Source organism: Eumetopias jubatus, unplaced genomic scaffold, assembly GCF_037043125.1.
Source record: "Eumetopias jubatus isolate StellerSeaLion01/CBP00866 unplaced genomic scaffold, mEumJub1_p1.0 scaffold_4, whole genome shotgun sequence".
In the NCBI taxonomy this organism is placed as follows: Eukaryota; Metazoa; Chordata; class Mammalia; order Carnivora; family Otariidae; genus Eumetopias; species Eumetopias jubatus.
Genome location: NW_028274810.1, coordinates 149,586,766 through 149,606,397, shown reverse-complemented (window position 1 = coordinate 149,606,397; position 19,632 = coordinate 149,586,766). Strand labels below are relative to the sequence as shown.

The 19,632-nt window shown below is 42.0% G+C and overlaps 1 protein-coding gene across 2 annotated transcripts; it reads left to right on the top strand.

Moving 5' to 3' along the window:
* Positions 1-750: 750 nt before the first annotated feature.
* On the top strand, positions 751-9,785 carry PDP1 (pyruvate dehydrogenase phosphatase catalytic subunit 1). 2 transcript variants are annotated; one of them, XM_028112174.2, is made up of 3 exons: positions 751-923; positions 1,758-1,792; positions 5,682-9,785. In XM_028112174.2, exons 2-3 carry the CDS (start codon positions 1,762-1,764, stop codon positions 7,337-7,339), a joined length of 1,689 nt encoding a protein of 562 aa, XP_027967975.1. In that variant the 5' UTR covers positions 751-923; positions 1,758-1,761; the 3' UTR covers positions 7,340-9,785. The 2 variants fall into 2 exon arrangements, with proteins under 2 accessions (XP_027967975.1, XP_027967978.1); XM_028112177.2 differs by lacking the exon at positions 1,758-1,792.
* The last annotated feature ends 9,847 nt before the right edge of the window (positions 9,786-19,632 follow it).

The following is a 19,632-nucleotide window of genomic DNA, read 5'->3' as shown; positions in this document are numbered from 1 at the left end:
GCCCTTCAGAGCACACACCCACTCTACAGGGAAAAGAATTCCCTTCTCACAACTTCCTCTTGCTGTTTACCGGCTTTCTCTCCCTGGGACCCGCGAGGTGTCCAGAAAATGATAGAAAACATTATCTGAGTTAACGTTTCTAAAATCTGCAAATGAATGGGGCAACAGATACTTTGGGACTGTCGTGCTTTATATTCTAGGCTGCGGCGAAACGCTGGTAATTCCTTTCCCTGCTGGGCTGAGAGCCGTCCCCGCAGCCTATCCTATGAAGCCTCGGCCCACTAGGAAGGCGCAGGGAGGCGCTAGCCGCCTGGCCACCTGGCACATGGCCGGTCCCCCCGCCGAGGTGCCAAGGATTCACGGAAGCCCGTCCGGCTGGGAGCAGCCGGTCCACGGGGCCCCAGCTTGTGGGGATGCTGGGGCGGGCCCAAAAACTTCTTCTCTACCCCGCCCGTCGCCAGCCGCTTCAACACCGCCCTTCCTAGCCGGTCGCAGGTCCCTAGCGCCACGAAGCCCCACCTCCCACCCTGCAACCGGGCGCGGTCACGTGAGGCGGGCCCGTGGAGCCAATGAGCGGCTCGCTCGGAATGGAAGGGATTGTCTGACCCCCATGACGTCACAAAGCTGGCTCGGAGCGCGCTGCTCTTCCGCCCCCCCCTCCCCGCCTCGGGCCGGGCCAGCTCGCCTCCTCTCCGCCCACTCGCCCTTGCGCAGCCAATCCGGAGGCGGGAAGTGCTCGGGCCCGGACGTTCGGGCGGGGCAGGGTGGTGGCCCGGCCGGGCAGGGAGTGGGCCCGCTGGGGGCCAGGGGCCGCACTCCGGGGAGTTAAGCCGGGCGGTCTGAAAGGAGTGCCGGGTGGTGCTGCAGCCGCTGAAGTGGCCGCCTCCTCGTCGGGAAGAAGCGGCTCCTCCCCTGCGTGCCCGGTTCGTATTCCCTGCTCCCGGCCCCCAGCCGCCGGGTCCGGAATCCTCCGCTACCCGCCCAAACTTGTGAGGGGGTTGCCCGGTGCGCGTGGGGAGCGGCGGCCGCTGGCGTGCGAAGGGCGGGCCGGCGGCGGCCGGGGCGGGGGAGGGACGAGCCCCGGAGCGCTAGGTGCGCGCGGGGGCGTCGGGGTTGCGCGGGCGTGGCGGCGCGGAGGGGAAGCCGCGGGCTCGGGGTGGGGGGCGGGACGGCCGCAGCCGCGGCCGCTGTCAGCGGCGGGGGCGCCGTGGGGACCTGCGGGAGGGCTAGCTCTGGGGAAGTGTGGCGCCGGCGGCGTGGCGTCTCTGCCTGAGGGTGCCCCGTACGCACCGCGGGGTCCGCGGTGACCCTATGGCAGCCTGCCGCGCGGCGGACCCCTGCCTTAGGCTTCTGGACCGAAGCCGGCGCAGCGTGGGCTGGGCGGGGTGCGCAGCGGGTGGAGGATGCCGCGGGCCAGTGGGCTCCGCGCCCGGGCTGGATGGAGTGGCCGGTCCCGGGGCGCACCTCTACTCGCTTTTGGGTCCCCGCCGCCTCGGGTGGCGTCCCTGACTCTCCTGCGGGGTGGGTTTGTTTGTTTGGTTTCCTTCTTCTCCCCACCCCTTTCTCCCTGCTCCATCCTTCCCCCCCCTCCCAGCCCCATTCCCGGGGCAGGAGCGAGAGCTCGCCCCTCCTCCGTGCCCGCCTCCCCCGCCTCCTCTAATGAGCATCTCTGCCTTGCTTTCAATGGGCCGGTGCTGCTGTCGCTGCTGCTGTCCGCGCGGGTTGTGGATGTTGTCGGCTCCGTGTTGTGATGACAGGAGAATGTGTGTGTGTCCCGGGCCCAGACGAATTGGTAGGTATTCACTTAACTACCGGCGTTGGGTACCCAGGAAGGATGGTGACTGATCTTGTGTGTGGATGGTTTTAGGTGGGTCGCCGTGGAATTAAGGGGTGAGGTAGGTAGAAAAAGGGGACAAAGGGGTCTTGGACCCGGATAGCTTTGATACCTTAGTGAGTGCAATTTTCAGGTAGGGACAAAGGAAACGAATCAAACAAGTGCTGGCTTGGGGCTTCGGGTCTTCTGAGGGAGATCGCTTTCTTCATTCTTGTAGAGATGACGGGAGCTGTGAAATGGCTAGGCATTTCCAGAAAACGCTGAGAAACTGAAAAGTCTTTATACAGGATGTTTAATGCAATTGGATTACATAAACTGAGGTTCTGACACATTTAATGACTAGTATAGTTTTTTTTTTCCCCCGTTTACACCAAAAGCTTTGAAAGCTGAAGAGCTCCGGAATCGGTGCAGTATTAACAGCATTTTCTAATTAATATGGTCCGTGAGTTTATTGAATGAAGTGGAACCCTTTCTTGGCACAGGCTCTGCCCAGCACATCAGTAAGAATGGGTCTCTTTCCTGTTTCGATTGCAGTGCATCTTTTCTTATTAGTCATTGGTAAAATGGGCCAAATTGGCCCAGGACTAAGATGCTGCATATAAGGTGACTGAGTCTGGATCATGGGAGGGGAACTTCTCAGTGAAATTGTGGTCAGAAATCACTTGAAAATATGACACTGCTCCAGTTTACCAACAGCGTACCTTGTTGTTCTTAATCGTCTAATCAAGAGCTTTCTACTTCATTAATTTAGTGAGTTTGTCGGCAAAAGTTTTGATTTCGTGGGGTTTTGTTGTTGAATCACAGGATATTCAGAAAGATACTCCGAGTTTTTGAATCCTCATGGTTTAAAAAAGCATTTGGAAGTACTCTGACTTCTAAGGCTGTCTGATCTTATGGAGAGAATATATCATGTACTGGTGGTGATAGAACACTTATTAATCACAGAGCAGGGTTTTCATTTCTCTTAGAGAATTCCATATTCTCTAAGAATTTGTCTTTTGAAGGCATTTTGGGAGTTGAGGAATTGGGATACAGTCTCAGTTCATATGCTAAGCTCCTGAATAACTGAAAGATACAGTTGATAAATTCCACTCTGCTTTTTTTTTTTTTTTAATCTCGAGAACTTTTGCCTTGCAGGAAAAATGTATTACCTGAGTATTTGAGTGCTTGCTGTTTGAATTTATGTATTATTCAGAGCATCTGCTGCATGAATCAGTACTTTTGCCACAATATTTCATTCATTTTGCAATCACCTACAAAACCAGAAAAATTGTCAAAACAAAGTATTTAAGGAAAGTGCAGGTTTCTTGGACTTGTTATTCCTTGATTAGATATCACATAACCAAACGCTGTTACGCCATCTATCAAACCCCCCTTGCAAACACATACACACATATGCACACACACAAAGTAGTACTTTGATTCAGTCTGCATTCCATGCAGAAACATTTCTTCTTCCTGTAAAAGTCTTAAACTTTAAAATAGCACAAATGCAAACTTACCTAAAGTTATAGAGAAAATTTTTCTTAAGATGGGCATCTGTTTATATTTTTAATAATAGAAAATCTTTATACAAAGCATGAAATGAATTAATGTGCTTTCTGCATGCAAATCTAACGAGATATGGTTTATGTCTGGAAGCCAGTGTCATGTGGCCCAACATTTGAGCACATCCCCTGGCTCAGTCATGTACCCTTAACCTTTGGATGACTTTCAGGTATTTAGTTTGAAGTGCAGTTATTTAAGTGGTTAGTCTTGACAGATTCCTTTTCTTCTGGAATTTCTATTTTTCATTATTGCATTTCAGAATGCTTAGTTATTGATCTTATTTCCAAAATTCTAATCATTACCTTCTGTTGCCTGTGCTTATCTTGTTTCTTAAACAAATCCCTCCTTAAGTAGCTCATTTAAAATAATGGTACTTTCTATCACTTGCAAAAGGGGTTCTGTATACCTGGTTTATGCAGTCCTTATTACTGAAGCAAACAAGAATCAGTTATTATTCAGTGTTATTTTCTCTGCTCTCCCACATCCCACTTTTACTTCTCCAATTTCTTGTCGAAGGAGAGTACCTGAAAGTAGTTGTGGAAGGAGGGTACCTGAAAGTAATGTAACTTATAGCTAACAATCTCTGTGGTATTTGTACCTTTTTTTTTTTTTTTTACCTGTAATGGGTTCAAACTTAAGAAGGAATTGTTGATATTAAGACTCAGATGGTTTTCGGCATTATTTTTTGTTTACTGCATGTGTTTCCTTATTTAAAGTGTTTCTGGGTTGCCTGGGTGGCTCATTCGGTTAGGTGTCCGACTCTTGATCTCAGCTCAGGTCTTGGTCTCAGGGTTCTGAGTTCAAGCCCCATGTTGGGCTCCATGCTGGGCATGGAGCCAACTTAAAAAAGAAATAATAAAAGTATTTCAAAGTCTTTTTCAAGTTATAGACCAAATGAATTTTTTGAAGCAATGCTTCAAGAATTCAGGGGAAATATATGTTAGAAGGAAGAGAGGTTTTTTTTTTCTTGCATGAATTATCTGGATTAATGATACACATTCATAAAATTTTCTAGATAAATGTTTGGCAAAATATTTTCAGTGTCATAGTATTACAGTTTTTAGTCTTGATTAATATGTGTACCTTTTTTTATACAAACCTTAGACTATTATTTCACTATTCTTTATTGCTTTCTGAAGGCAAATGGGTACTTTTTTTTTTTAATGTAAGAGGAAATATTTTTCTAGGGATTGAATTTTACTTGGCATCCAGAATGGATGAAAATAGTATTTCTATAGCTTTCCCTTATGGCTGATTAGCAGGAGAAAATGCTAGCAAGTAAATTAAATTCCAGAACTGAGAGCATTTACATTACTAACAAAGTCTTAGAGCTATTAGTATACTTAAACCTTTTTTTATCACAAAAGGTACAGTAAAGTAAACAATGAAAAACTGAAACCAGCATTTGATTTCAAAGCCTCACTTCAGCTAACACTTATAAAAACATAGAATCCCAGAAGAGGCCTTCAATAGCATCTGCTTCTGTGTGTTCACTTACAACCTAGGGAAGTGAGGCCCAAAGAGTTAAGCTGACATTTCTAGGGTTATTAGGCAGGTTGGCGGCAGACCTATGTTCCTAAGCTCACCAAATTGGTGCAGTGGTCTAGAGAAACGTAGTTTGCAAGACCATCCACTGGGGTGCAGGAAGGGAATACTGGAATTCCTATTTTTATTCATTATGTAAAATTTTTTCTCTATGTTACAATGAACATTATATTAACACAGTGGTATATGTATATAACTTACAAAATCATGAATACACACACACACACACACACACATATATCTGTAAGGGATGCATTCTGACACCTTTTTGGTGATAGCCATGTGTAATCAAATGTTAACAATTGACTACAAGTCTAGAAACGGGATTTTCATTACTGGGAGGAGTCCCTGTGCAGTATGGGAGATCCAGGGCCTTCTTGAGGCTAGAGAGGGAGGAGGGTGATTGGCCAGGTAGACTGCCACTGCATAATGTTATATAATCTTCATCTCCTCGGCTTTTCCCAGCCACATCTCTTGTACGTTCTGTACAGTCTGTGCGGCACAAAGAAATACGAGGAAAAGAGAAGAGGGAAAGCTAGGCTACAGTCCTGGCTCCATGAGTGACGGAGAACTGTGCTTAGCAGAACACACCCTGTAGAAATAGTACATGGTAGGCGTAGAAAATACAGTGCTTCCGAGCACAGGGCTTAGCATGTAGATTCACCTGCTGAATATTTGTTATAAAAGCGAGGCTAGATGAGGTGATGCGAAATGTAACTGCTCCCTTTGTGTGTGTCTGTTAATTGCTGTCTAGGAATCCCCATCAGGAGCTCCAGCTTGCCGCTGTTCTCTGATGCCATGCCAGCCCCGACTCAACTGTTTTTCCCTCTGATCCGGAACTGCGAACTGAGCAGAATCTATGGCACTGCGTGTTACTGCCACCACAGACATCTGTGCTGCTCGTCCCCGTACCTGGCGCAGAGCCGCCTGAGATACGCGCCGCACCCGGCGTACGCTACCTTCTGCCGGCCCAAGGAGAGCTGGTGGCAGTACACGCAAGGAAGGAGATACGCTTCCACGCCGCAGAAATTTTACCTCACCCCTCCACAGGTCAACAGCATCCTGAAAGCTAACGAATACAGTTTCAAAGTGCCAGAATTCGATGGCAAAAACGTCAGCTCTGTCCTTGGGTTTGACAGCAATCAGCTGCCTGCAAATGCCCCCATCGAGGACCGGAGAAGTGCAGCCACCTGCTTGCAGACCAGAGGGATGCTTTTGGGGGTTTTCGACGGCCATGCAGGCTGTGCTTGTTCCCAGGCGGTCAGTGAGAGACTCTTTTACTATATTGCCGTCTCTCTGTTACCCCATGAGACTTTGCTAGAGATTGAAAATGCAGTAGAGAGCGGTCGGGCGCTGCTGCCCATTCTCCAGTGGCACAAGCACCCCAATGATTACTTCAGCAAGGAGGCATCCAAATTGTATTTCAACAGCTTGAGGACTTACTGGCAAGAACTTATAGACCTCAACACTGGGGAGTCTACTGATATTGATGTCAAGGAGGCTTTAATTAACGCTTTTAAGAGGCTTGACAATGACATCTCTTTGGAGGCTCAAGTTGGTGATCCCAATTCTTTCCTCAACTACCTGGTGCTTCGAGTGGCATTTTCTGGGGCCACTGCTTGTGTGGCCCACGTAGATGGTGTTGACCTTCATGTGGCCAACACCGGAGATAGCAGAGCCATGCTGGGTGTGCAGGAAGAGGATGGCTCTTGGTCAGCAGTCACTCTCTCTAATGACCACAATGCTCAGAATGAGAGAGAACTGGAACGGCTGAAATTGGAACACCCAAAGAATGAGGCCAAGAGTGTGGTGAAACAGGATCGGCTGCTTGGCTTGCTGATGCCTTTTAGGGCTTTTGGAGACGTAAAGTTCAAATGGAGCATTGACCTTCAAAAGAGGGTGATAGAATCAGGCCCAGACCAGTTGAATGACAATGAATATACCAAGTTTATCCCTCCTAATTATTACACGCCTCCTTATCTCACTGCTGAGCCAGAGGTAACTTACCACCGATTAAGGCCACAGGATAAGTTTCTAGTGTTGGCTACTGATGGGCTGTGGGAGACGATGCATAGGCAGGATGTGGTTAGGATTGTGGGTGAGTACCTGACGGGCATGCATCACCAACAGCCAATAGCTGTTGGCGGCTACAAGGTGACTCTAGGACAGATGCATGGCCTTTTAACAGAAAGGAGAGCCAAGATGTCCTCAGTATTCGAGGACCAGAACGCAGCAACCCATCTCATTCGTCATGCAGTGGGCAACAACGAGTTTGGGACTGTTGATCACGAGCGCCTCTCCAAAATGCTTAGTCTTCCTGAGGAGCTTGCTCGGATGTACAGAGACGACATTACAATCATTGTGGTTCAGTTCAATTCTCATGTTGTAGGGGCATATCAAAACCAAGAATAGTGGGTGGATCTTACCCTGGCCATTCCCAAATGAAATAGATTTCAAGAGCAGATAGATTTGTAAAAGATACTAAGATAATAAACATTTCCAGTGGGTCATTCTAAGCATTTACCCATTTGATAACTCTAGCTGGTCAAGTACTCCAAACTGACTTTGCAGCAGGGTGGCAGGATCAGGGGAGTCTCCTTCTGCCTAGCTCGGACCTCACAGCACCTGCACTCGCGGCAAGTCAGTTCCTCATTGCAAATGTCTTGTGACATTGGCTTCTTTTATCCATCTGAGAAAATCAAGATGACCTGGCAAGTAGGATCTTGAATAGGCCCAATGCCAGGATCTTGCTGGGCGTATTCTCTTGGTAAAAGGGAAGAAACATTACCGTTCAACCTGCAGACCCTTTTTGTCACTAAAATTCCAATGTACATGAGAATGTTTATTTACTGCATGATTTCCTAGATAGGCAATCTGTGCATTATTCATAAAAATTTATTTTAGCCTGAAGTGGTTTTCAAACCCCGTACTTTAAGCCATAAATGACTGAGAACCAAGCAATCTGAATTTGTGTTTGTGATTATTTGACTGGAATGCTTCTTAAATGGAAAAACAAACTCTGCTCCCTTCCCCACCCCTGGTTACCTAACATAATCGAGATATTTTCTGCTTTGCCACACACTTGAAGATGACAGTGTTTTTGGTTTCGTCCACTCTTATATTGATGTTAAAGATTTTTTTTCGTTTGTAGTAATGAAATGATTTCATTTCATTTAGTATGAAATAAAAAGATCCAGAATAAAAAGAAGAGCCTGTTCAGTTCTTGTCATTTGTAGCCACCAACACAGTCAGGCTTATCTTGTAATCCCCAAAGGTTTGGCATGCTGTGTGTGGTGGGTAGACTGCTGCCAGGAAATCATATTCCCCATTCAGTAGTGATAAGAATGTTCCCCACTTTTGGAATTTCAAGGCTGACATATATAAAATAAGTTTAAATATCAAATTGGGGAGTAAGGTTTAATATTACTTTTGGGTGTTGAGGCCGGGGAGGGAGTTTTTGTTTTTCCCCATGTAGACATAGGGGTCTACGTTTAAGTAGTTAAAATATTTGGTTTAAAAATGACTAAATGCTTTAAACATATTGTAGCTTATAAATAGAAATCTTAAGATACATACACAAGAAGTTTTAAAAGGTAACTGTTGTGCATGCCTGATGCTTAATAGATCCCTTAGTAGCATCAAGTGTTGTTTGCAGCAGTCTCTGTAATTATATGCAGTCCCTTCTAATGCTGTATCAAAGTAAATGAAAATAAATATATTCAAATTGGCTTTTTGGGAGCTTATTTGATATGCATCAAATGGCATTTGTCCTGTGTTTAATGGTGATCTGTGTACAGCTGTGCATATATTTTCATCACTTACTCTAGCATCACTGTTAAGAGAATGACTATGACTATGTTTGATATTCACATAGATTTTAAGACAACACATGATCAGCTTTCCCTTGTACAAGTAGTTGAGGGGTTTTAGGAGACTTTCCAATTTCTGTAGAATATGAACTAGCTGTTCAAGGACTTCTTCTGGACTGTGGACACTAAAGGAATGTAGAACTGACGGTAAAACTTGTTACCGCTGAAAAACAGACTCAGGCAGCTTGTCGCTCAGAGCAGTATATAATATTTGTTTTCTGAGTTGTCCCCCCCTCCCACTTTTCCCCTTAATTCAGCTTGGAACTTTTCTTCCAGGCAGCATTTTGGAAGGGGGAAGGCTGTACTATATATTTATTTCTAAATGTTTTGACAGATGTCATCTTTTAATTGAAGTATATGTAGACTGCTGTAGCAATTAAAACTCATTTTCAGGCTACTATTTTAATTTCTCTTGAACACCGCCACTGAAGAGTTCCATATTATTATATACTTAATAGTCTCATCTCTTTTTAGTACTGTATATATAAATTCAGTTTCCAGTGGTCACAATCAAAATAGTAATTATTATTGCACAAGAAACTTGGTTTGCAGTCCAAAAGCTGGTCTACTCTCTAGAAATAAAAACACAGTGTGGAGTTGACATTGTGGAAATAAAAATAATTGGATGTTAGAAATTTGTACTATCGTCTAAAAGCAGTTGTGATTTTATTGTAATTGGTTGTCACTGTAATGTGATATTTAGAATTAAAGTGGAGCACACATGTAAACTTTCATAGTATTTAGCCTTAAACTTTTTTTTATTATGGAACCTCTCTAACGTGCATCAACCTCTGTATTTATATTTAATCAGTGGCTCATGATATTTATAATACGCCCTTAACTAAGTGGAATGGTGGTATGTTTCACAGTACTTGGTAAAAAACCTGTGTCTTATAAAAGATGTATCTGTACAAAGACATGTGAAAAGTTTATATTATTGGTCACAGAAATGCCCACAGTGAATTAAAGCTTCATATCTGCTTTCTGAATGGCCTGTGTTGGTTTTTAATAAGTAAGATTTATTAGATGTTTTACGACAGTAGTTATACTTAACTTTAGAATCCAGTAGATAATTAGTACTTTAAAAAAACATAATTGACATTCAATAAAATGCACAGATTTTAAATATATAGTTTGGGATTTGGTGACCACAATCCCAATAAAGATACACAACTTTTCCGTAACGGAAAATTCCCTCTGCCCCTTTCCAGTTCATCCTTCAACATGTAACTATTGTTCTGACTTCTACCACCGTAGGTTAGTAGTGTTGCTTATTCTAGAAATTCACATAAATGAAATCATATAATACGTAGTCGTTCAGTTTTTTGAGATTATGTTGAGCGTATTCATAGTCTCTATTACCAAGGAACATTCTATCATATGAATATATCACAATTTATCCATTGTTGATGGACATTATCAGCTCCTCCCTGTCCTCTTCTAAAGCCAACTTTTAGATTAGCAATTGTCAGGAGTACCCTTGTTGAAGTGTGGCTTTAACTTCGCAAATACAATTACAGGTGAGTATTATGTTCTATACCTCAAAGGCAGGACTTTTTAAAGAAATGCCCTTTAAAGTGATGACAATCTTTCATGGTGAAACTTTGAAGGGATTGAGGAGCGGTCATTTGCTGTTGACCTCTCTGTACCTCTCCCACTGAGAATTTTGTTGAGTTAATTAAGTTCATTAAGTGATTGAGCTAATGACTATAAGAAAAAGGCAAATTATGCGTTGGTTTTTGATGGTTTTGGTTTATCAGTCAAAGCACATGCCCGACTGTGAGTTGTTAGCTTTGTCCTTGGGTATAGCAAGAGTGTGGAGGTAACTTTATTATGCTTGGTCAATAGTTCACATACCTTTTTCATAAATAATAACTTCAGAAGCTGAGTCCTGGACAAGCTGGGTAAATGAAGACATCTTAATGGCATCTGAATTGACTTGTTACAGTAGGAAGATCTTTTCCTTCGTTATTTTCAGACTTGACTTTGAAAGCCAAGCTTAATCCTACTAAATCCTCTCTGCCCAGTTCTTATGACAAAATGTATACCTTAGATTGAATCCTAACAGTGTACAGCATTGTTTTCTAAAGAGCTCTTAAGTTACAAGTCATCTAAGCAAATATATTAAGAATGATAACATTCATGTATTTCATGTGCCATTAATAGTGATTATCCAATGCACATATTTTAAGGATCCACACAATTTAGGCTTCATTATTTAGCAATATTTAGGTTCATAAAATGTGCACATACCCGGTTTTAAATTGTTCTAGTAATTTTTGAACTTTATCTTTCTCGTCCATCAGGATTTTCAGTTTTTTAAGGGGAGGGCCCATGGGTTTTGTTTCTCTTTTTAAGCCAACACAATATAAAGTGGATGTTCAGCATTCACTTTATTTTACATTAGTGATAATCAAAACAACAGCAACCTGAGTGAACTTTTAAGTTGAAGTTCTGTCCTTCATTCATCAGAAGTTAGGTTCTTAGTCCAGATGCAGAGAAATAATTTATTCTTGTAGCTACAGTTTCATTTGATAGTTAAGATTCAATGATTTCTAAAACTTGATCTAGTTTCCTGTTGCAAAGAATTCATATTTAAAAGAATTAAAGTGCCAAGTTGTAAATTAGCACCTGTACAAGTTTAGCCCCCCAGGGGAGATGGCTTCCTGTATGGAAGGGGAGAGATATCAAAGACTCAATTGTCAAATGAGTCATTTGGACCCAAAAAGCTAATTTAGATCCCCCAGTAAAACTTGGTTAAATGCTCCCCATCCAACCCTGGATCCCTGATGCTCCATATGCCATATGCACAAATGGGAGAAGTGTTCCTCTGAGGGCCCACCAAGAACTGTAGCTGCTTTTTGAAAGTATTGGGCCCCAGCCCCAGAAGGACTGAGTATGTCCTTTTGGTTCACCTTACCACCCCATGGGGTGGAAGGAAGAGAGTTTCCCATCTAAGACCTTGCCCTAAGGCTCACACTTCTCTGCTTTTCTAAGCCATGCCTAATTCACTGACTGGTGGGCTGCACATGCTCGACCAAACTGTACAACCGAATTTTACTACAGTGCAAGGAGTTGAGTGATCACATTCAGGCTTTCAGAAACCTCAAGCCTTGGGCACTGAGCAAAAAGAAGCAGCCAGGAAGAATCAACTGAAGATTTTATCTCTCCTGTGATGATTACTGAGTTTGTCTCTTTGAAGGACAAAAACTGTGATTGGCTGGCAGTGTTGTCTAGGAGGCCAGCCTTCTGGCAGGAATGCTCGAGAAGAGTGGGAAATCTGACAAGAGACCTGAGAGGATGGGGGGAAAAAAGCAAGAGAAGGAAGAGAATGGTGTCAGCAATCTCAATAGTGATTAGAGGCCGCAATGGGGACAGGGAGCATCAGATCCTCTGACACCTTGGACCAGTGACAGGGATGAAAGCAAAGCTGAGGAAAGGCAGCAGCGACCTGAATAGTAGTGAGCTCAAGATTTTAAACATTTTTGAGCCTTTATGAAATCATGTATTTTATGCTAGAACAGCAGCAGTTGGAATGCAAAACAGTTTCCATTAGCGTGGCCATTTTGTCTTGGCTCATTAGATAAGACGGAAAAAGTCTTTGAAACTGACCCTATGCAAAGGGATCTGTGGTTCCTAGATGGACAGTTTTCTCAAAAGGACTTTGCTTAGAGATATTTTTTCTTGTTCCAGTTCTGGGCATAAGTTAAACAGCCTAATTTAGCCTGATGAAAACAGACTGGATCATTGAGTCCTGGTGTCAGGAGAAATAGAGCTGTGAGACTGAGCAGACCAGAAAGCGCACATTACTAGAGCACACCGGTGAGCCTGTCGGATCCCTGTGGCTCTTGCTCAGAGAGGCTAAGATGGCATCAGGTATAACCAGAAAGCGCACTGACCTTGCAGCCAGAGTAGCACTAACAGTAACCACAAGTAGTTTCTTGAGCACTTACTATGTGCCAGGTCCTGTGGAAAGTACACTACGTACATTTTCTCATTTAATTGTTGTGTTGGCTAGTCTGTTTGGCCCCTTAACCTCTTCTCTGAGCCACCAATGCTGCCGGGCCTCTCCATAGAACCAGAATGATCTCTTCAGGATTGAGAAGATCTGAGGACTAGAGAGTGGCCATAAGCAACTGACCCTTGGAGAAGCAGAGGCAAAGATCCTCAGAAAAAGCAAAGATTGATGTAGCTCAGCAGTTAGTCTAGCACATAAAGAGTGGAGCCACCCATAGATGAATGGAGTATGCCAAGTGAGGGCCTTGACGAAGACTGTAGTTTTATAGGTTAGAACCAGAGGTGTCTCTCACTTAGCAGGGCATTGCAGTATCCAGGCATGAGGTTTCTCAGTTCCTCAGTTTATTTGTTGAAATATTTATTAAAATCTATTACAGTCTAGGTGCTATGGATAGGTGTTGAGGGTAAAAAGTAGAGCCTGCCTTCAAGGAGCTCACCTTTTGCTTGGAAAGATGCATGCGTAAATAAATAATTACCCTTAAGTAAGGATGGTTCAGAAATGGAAACAAGTAAAAGTTCCAACAATAATCCAGAAAAGAGAGTAATTAACTCTGTCCTGGTGTGCCAAAGGTATAAGGTAGGCCCTGGGGGTCAAGGAAATTTCATTAGAAGGGACAATGCTTGGGCAGAGGTTTGAAAGGTGAAAAGAAGTTTCCTAGGCAGAAAAGGACCTGGAATGACATTCCTGGAAGAAGGAGAGCATGTGTCAAGGCACAGAAACATGAAACCATACTGTGTGTTTGAAGATCTCTGAGGACATTTAGTATGACTAGAACATTCATTGTGACAGAGGACCATGGTCAGAGATGAGATAGAAAGATAGGAACTGCAGAAAAAAGCTGTAAGTAAATACACAGTGACTGCAAGGGTATATGTTTAAAGACAGAACTACTTGAGAAGGTAAATACTGGCAGAGACAATCATGGGATGCAAGAGTTGCTGGGAGCAGGAGTAAGAGAGAGAAGTACAAAACAAGGTCAGCCAGAGCCATGCCAGGCTGAAATCTGGCTTCTGGTCACTTGTAGGTGGGAGACTTGACTAATTCTAAATCAGGTGAGATCAGTGGTTAAGCAAGGGAACATCTGCGTAATTTATGTATTGCCATTAGTCATTCAGTGTCTACAGTGATATTTAGTAACCTGGTCTGTAAACTTAGTATGTTTAGTTCAAACAATCATATTTTCATTTCTTTCAAGCCCTTGGGTAACATAACGCAGGATCACTGAACTCTACTCAGGTTTGGGGCAACTTGACAACTGAGCTTGGGTGACCTAAATAGCCACTATTCAAAGTCTTGGACCATTATATGTGGATGACATTGCCAGCCACCAATTTGTTCAGTCCAATCTAGCAAGTGTTTCTTGGCCATCTTCATTGTTTAGAATACTTGGGATATTTGGTAACCAGCCTCTAAGATGGCTCCCAATAATCTCTGCCTCCTTGTATTTACACCCTGTATAATCTGCTCCCAGGTTTGGTTGGTGTGACCAATAGAACACAGCAGATGTGATGGGATGTCCCTCCTAAAATTGGGTTATAAAAGGCACCACAGCTTCTGTGTTAGTCATTCTCACTCTCTTTCTTTTGGATTACTCACTCTGTGAGGAGCCATGATAAGTGCAGCCTTATAGAGAGGCCCATGTGGAAAGGTACCGAAGCCTCTTGCCAACAGTCATATGCATGAACTTGGGAGCAGATCTTTTTTTCTTTTTTTAAAAAATTTATTTATTTTTATTTAAATTCAATTAACATGTAATGTATTATTGGTTTCAGAGGTGGAGGTCAGTGATTCATCAGTCTTCTATGATGCCCAGGGCTCATTACATCACGTGCTCTCCTTCATGTCCTCACCCAGGTACCCCATCCCCTACTCCCCTCTCCTCCAGCAGCCCTCAGTTTGTTTCCTTTGATTAAGAGTCTCTTATGGTTTGTCTCCCTCAGATTTTGTCTTATATTATTTTTTCCTTCCCTTCCCCTATGATCCTCTGTTTTGTTTCTTAAATTCCACATATCAGTGAGATCATATGATAATTGTTTTTCTCTAATTGACTTATTTCACTTAGCATAACACCCTCTAGCTCCATCCATGTCATTGCAAATGGCAAGATGTCACTTTTTTGATGGCTGAGTAGTATTCCATTGTGTGTGTGTGTGTGTGTGTGTGTGTGTATACACACATCTTCTTTATCCATTCATCTGTCGATGGACACCTGGGCTCTATCCATGGTTTGGCTACTGTGGACATTGCTGCTATAAACATTGGCAGATCTTGCAGCCTCAGTCAAGTTTCCAAAGGCCACAATCCTGGCCAACAGCATGACTACAAGCTCATGAGAGATCCTGGGCTAGTAGAATGGCTGTTCTCAAACTCTTAACCCTTAGAAACTGTGAGAAATAACTGTTCATTGTTTTAGACACTAAGATTTGAAGTAATTTGTTATAATCTTTAGAATCGTACATTTGGTCACACAGACATTGCTCATTCAAGTGGTCCCTGAAAAGGTGATGTCTCCAACTCGAACATTACCTGGTAAACAAGGTGTGCAATGACCAAAGAAGTCATATGTTTAAAAGTCAGTTGGGCTAAAAAAAAAAAACAACCCAAAAATGAAGAAAAGAAATATATCTATAGGCAGTCTCGTGAAAAGATTTCTGAGATATAATGAGTGAAAAAATTGAGTTGTATAATGTTCGTTTATGTTTGCTTTATCTAAGCCTAATTTAAAAATAAATTTAAGGCTTTATTTCTATCATATAGACAATAAGAAGTGCTCATTGTGGAAAATTAGAAAATACACATGAGCAGACATAATTAATAGATAATCAAGTTCAACCATTATATTGCTATCAGTGATAACAATGATTAACTCTATATCAAGAAACAATGTAATATAGTGGAACTAACACTTAGAAACAGGTCTCCCTAGTTATGTGTCTCCAATTGACCACTTCCTAGAAATTATTTTACCTCTTGGTGCCTCAGAATCCTCATCTATAAAATGGAGATAACAATGATATACTTTCTTCATAGGCTTTTTGTAAGAATTATGTAGAATAATGTATATAAGTGCTCTGGGAGCTGTTTCTGCTATTACCCTTCCAGATCTTTTGATACACATATATACATTTAAAATAAAATCAGATTGTACACGTTGATTTGTAGCTGTCCACTTGAAAATATATGATGTATCTTTTTAGATATCCCATGTTCATGAATTACAAGGATTGATATCATAAAATGTCCATACTACCCAAAGCAATCTACAGATTAATGTACCCCCTATCAAAATTCCATTGACATTTTCTCTAGAAATAGAAAAAAAAATTCTAAAATTCATATGGAACCACAAAAGACCCCCAAAGCCAAAACAATCTTGAACAACAAGAACAAAGCTGGGCATCACACTTCCTGATTTCAGTATATATTACAAAGCTAGTAATCAGAACAATACTGTACTGGCATAAAAACATACATATAAACTAATGAAACAGAATAGAGAGGCCAGAAATAAATCCATGCATAGATAGTCAATTGATCTTCAATGAGGGTGCCAGGAACACACAATATAGAAAGGAGATTCTCTTCAATAAATGGTGATGGGAAAATTGGATATCTACATATGGAAAATGAAATTGGACCCTTGCCTCACAACATACAAAACCCAACTAAAAATGGATTAAAAACTTAAGCAGAAGACCTGGAACTATGAAACTGCTAGAAGAAAACAAGAGGAAAATCATTTCTTGATGTTGGTCTGAGCAATGATTTTTTGCATATATGTTCCCCAAAGTACAAGCAACAAAAGCAAAAACAGGCAAATGAAATTGCGTCAAACTGAAAAGCTTCTGCACAGCAAAAGAAACAATATCCGAGTGAAGAGACAATCTACCGAATTGCAGACAATATTTGCAAACCATGTATCTGGTAGGGGTTAATATCCAAAATATATAAGGAACTCAATAGCAAAAAACAAATAACTTGATTTAAAAATGGGCAAAGGAGGGGTGCCTGGATATCTCAGTTGGCTAAGCATCTGACTCTTGGTTTTGGCTCAGGTCATGACCTCCAGGCCAGTGGGGAGTCTGTTTCCCCTCTCCCACTCCCTCTGCCCCTCCCCCTACTCACACACACACTCTCTCTAAAAATAAATAAATCATAAAAAAAATAAAGTACATACTATTTTTTAAAAAAATGGGCAAAGGACCCAAATAGACATTTCTCAAAAGAAAATATACAAAAGGCCAACAGTATATGAAAAAGTGCTCAACATTACTAATCATCAGTGAAATGCAAATCAAAACTGCAACGAGATATCACACACTTGTTAGAATGGCTATTATCAAAAAGACAAAAGTTTACAACTGTTGGCAAGGATGCAGAGAAAGGGGAACTCTATACACTATTGGTGGGAATGTAAATTGGTGCAGCCATCACGGAAAATAGTATGGAGGCTCCTCAAAGAATTAAAAGTGGAGGGGCGCCTGGGTGGCTCAGGCATTAAGCGGCTGCCTTCGGCTCAGGTCATGATCTCAGGGTCCTGGGATTGAGCTCAGCATCGGGCTCCCTGCTCCGCAGGAAGCTTGCTTCTCTCTCTCCCACTCCCCCCTGCTTGTGTTCCCTCTCTAGCTGTGTCTCTCTCTGTCAAATAAATAAATAAAATCTTAAAAAAAAAAAAAAAAGAATTAAAAGTGGAACTGCCAGGCACCTGGGTGGCTCAGTCAGTTAAGTGTCTGCCTTCAGCTCAGGTCATGATCCCAGGGTTCTGGAATCGAGTCCTGCATTGGGCTCCCTCTGCCCATCCTCCCACTCATTCTCTCAATCTTTCTCTCTCTGTCTCTCAAATTAATAAATAAAATCTTAAAAAAATAATGAAAGTGGAACTACTATATGATCCAGCAATCCCACTTGTAGGTATATATCTAAAGGGAGTAAAATCAGTATCCCAAAGAGATATCTCCACTCCCATATCTGTCATACCATTATTCACAACAGCCAAGATATGGAAACCTAAGTATCATTGATAGATGAATGGATAAAGAAAATGTCACACACACACACACACACACACACACACACACACACACACACAAGAAAATTATTCAGCCTGGAAAAAGAAAGGAAACTGCCATTTGCAACAACACAGAAGAACCTGGAGGACATTATGCTAAGTGAAATAAGCCAGACACAGAAAGACAAATATTGCATGATTTCATATGTGGAATCTAAAAAATTCAAACTCGTAAGAGCAAAGAATAGAAATGGTGGTTACCAAGGGCTAAGGGGTGGAGAAAATAGGGAGCTGTTGGTCATCTATGCTGAATAAATAAATTCTGAGAATCTGATACACAGCACGGTGACTATAGTTAATAATACTATATTGTATACTCGAAATGCGCTGAGGTGAGAGATGTGTTAATTAGCTAATTTTGATCATTTTGCAATGTATGCATATACCAAATCATCACTTTGTATACCTTAAATATATAGTAAAATAAAATTAACCTATGACAAATATCTTTTATTTTTGTTTATTTTTTCGAAGGTTTTCTATTTCATCTAACTTAATTTTTTTTTAATTTTTCTTAGTGAACATACAGTGCAATATTGGTTTCTGGAGTAGAATTCAGTGATTCATCACTTACATACAATACCCAGTGCTCATCACAACAAGTGCCCCCCTTAAAACCCATCACCCATCTAGGTCATTCCCCACCCACCTCCCTCCATCAACCCTCAGCTTGTTCTCTATCATTAAGAGTCTCTTACGGTTTATTTCCTTCTCTCCTTCTTCCCCCACCACCTTCCCATATGTTCATCTGTTTTGTTTCTTAAATTCCACCTCTGAGATCATATGGTATTTGTCTTTCTCTGAATGACTTATTTCACTTGGCATAATCCCCTCTAGTTCCACCCATGTCATTGCAATTGGCAAGATTTCATTCTTTTTGATGGCTGAGTAATATTCCATTGTGTATATATCCCACATCTTCTTTATCCATTCATCAGTTGGTGGACATTTGGGCTCTCTCCATAGTTTGGCTATTGTTGATAATGCTGCTATAAATATCGGGGTGCTTGTACCCCTTCTAATCTGTATTTTTGTTTCCTCTGGGTAAATACCTAGTAGTGCAATTGCTGGATCATAAGGTAGTTCTATTTTTAACTTTTTGAGGAACCTCCACACTGTTCTCCAGAGAGGCTGCACCAGTTTGCACTCCCACCAACAGTGTAAGAGGTTCCCCTTTTTCTGCATCCTCGCCAACACCTGTTGTTTCTTCTGTTAATTTTAGTCATTCTGACAGTTGTGAGGGGGTATCTCACGGTGGTTTTGATTAGTATTTACCTGATGATGAGTGACGTTGAGCCTCTTTTCATGTATCTGTTAGCCATCTGGATGTCTTCTTTGAAAAAATGTCTATCCATGTCTCCTGCCCATTTCTTAGCTGGATTATTTGTTTTTTTTTTTGGTTGTTGAATTTTGTAAGTTCTTTATAGATTTTGGATACTCACCCTTTATCTGATATGTTGTTTACAAATATCCTCTCCCATTCTGTAGACTGCCTTTTAATTTTGTTGATTGTTCCCTTTGCTGTGTAGAAGCTTTTTTATCTTGATGAGGTCCCAATAAGTCATTTTTGCTTTTTTGCCTTTGGAGATGTGCCTAGCAAGAAGTTGCTATGGCTGAGGTCAAAGAGGTTTCTGCCTGAGTTCTCCTCCAGGATTTTTATGGTTTCCTGTATCAAATTTAGGTCTTCCGCCCATTTTGAATTTGTTTTTGTGTATGGTGTAAGAAAGTGGTCCAGTTTCATTCTTTTGCA

What these genes read in the sequence shown, in the direction of transcription:
- PDP1 (XM_028112174.2), top strand. Translation starts at nt 1,762, where the DNA reads ATGTGTGTGTGTCCCGGGCCCAGACGAATTG. An exon ending in TCCCGGGCCCAGACGAATTG is followed by an intron (nt 1,793 to 5,681) that starts GTAGGTATTCAC and finishes ATTGCTGTCTAG; the next exon opens with GAATCCCCATCAGGAGCTCC.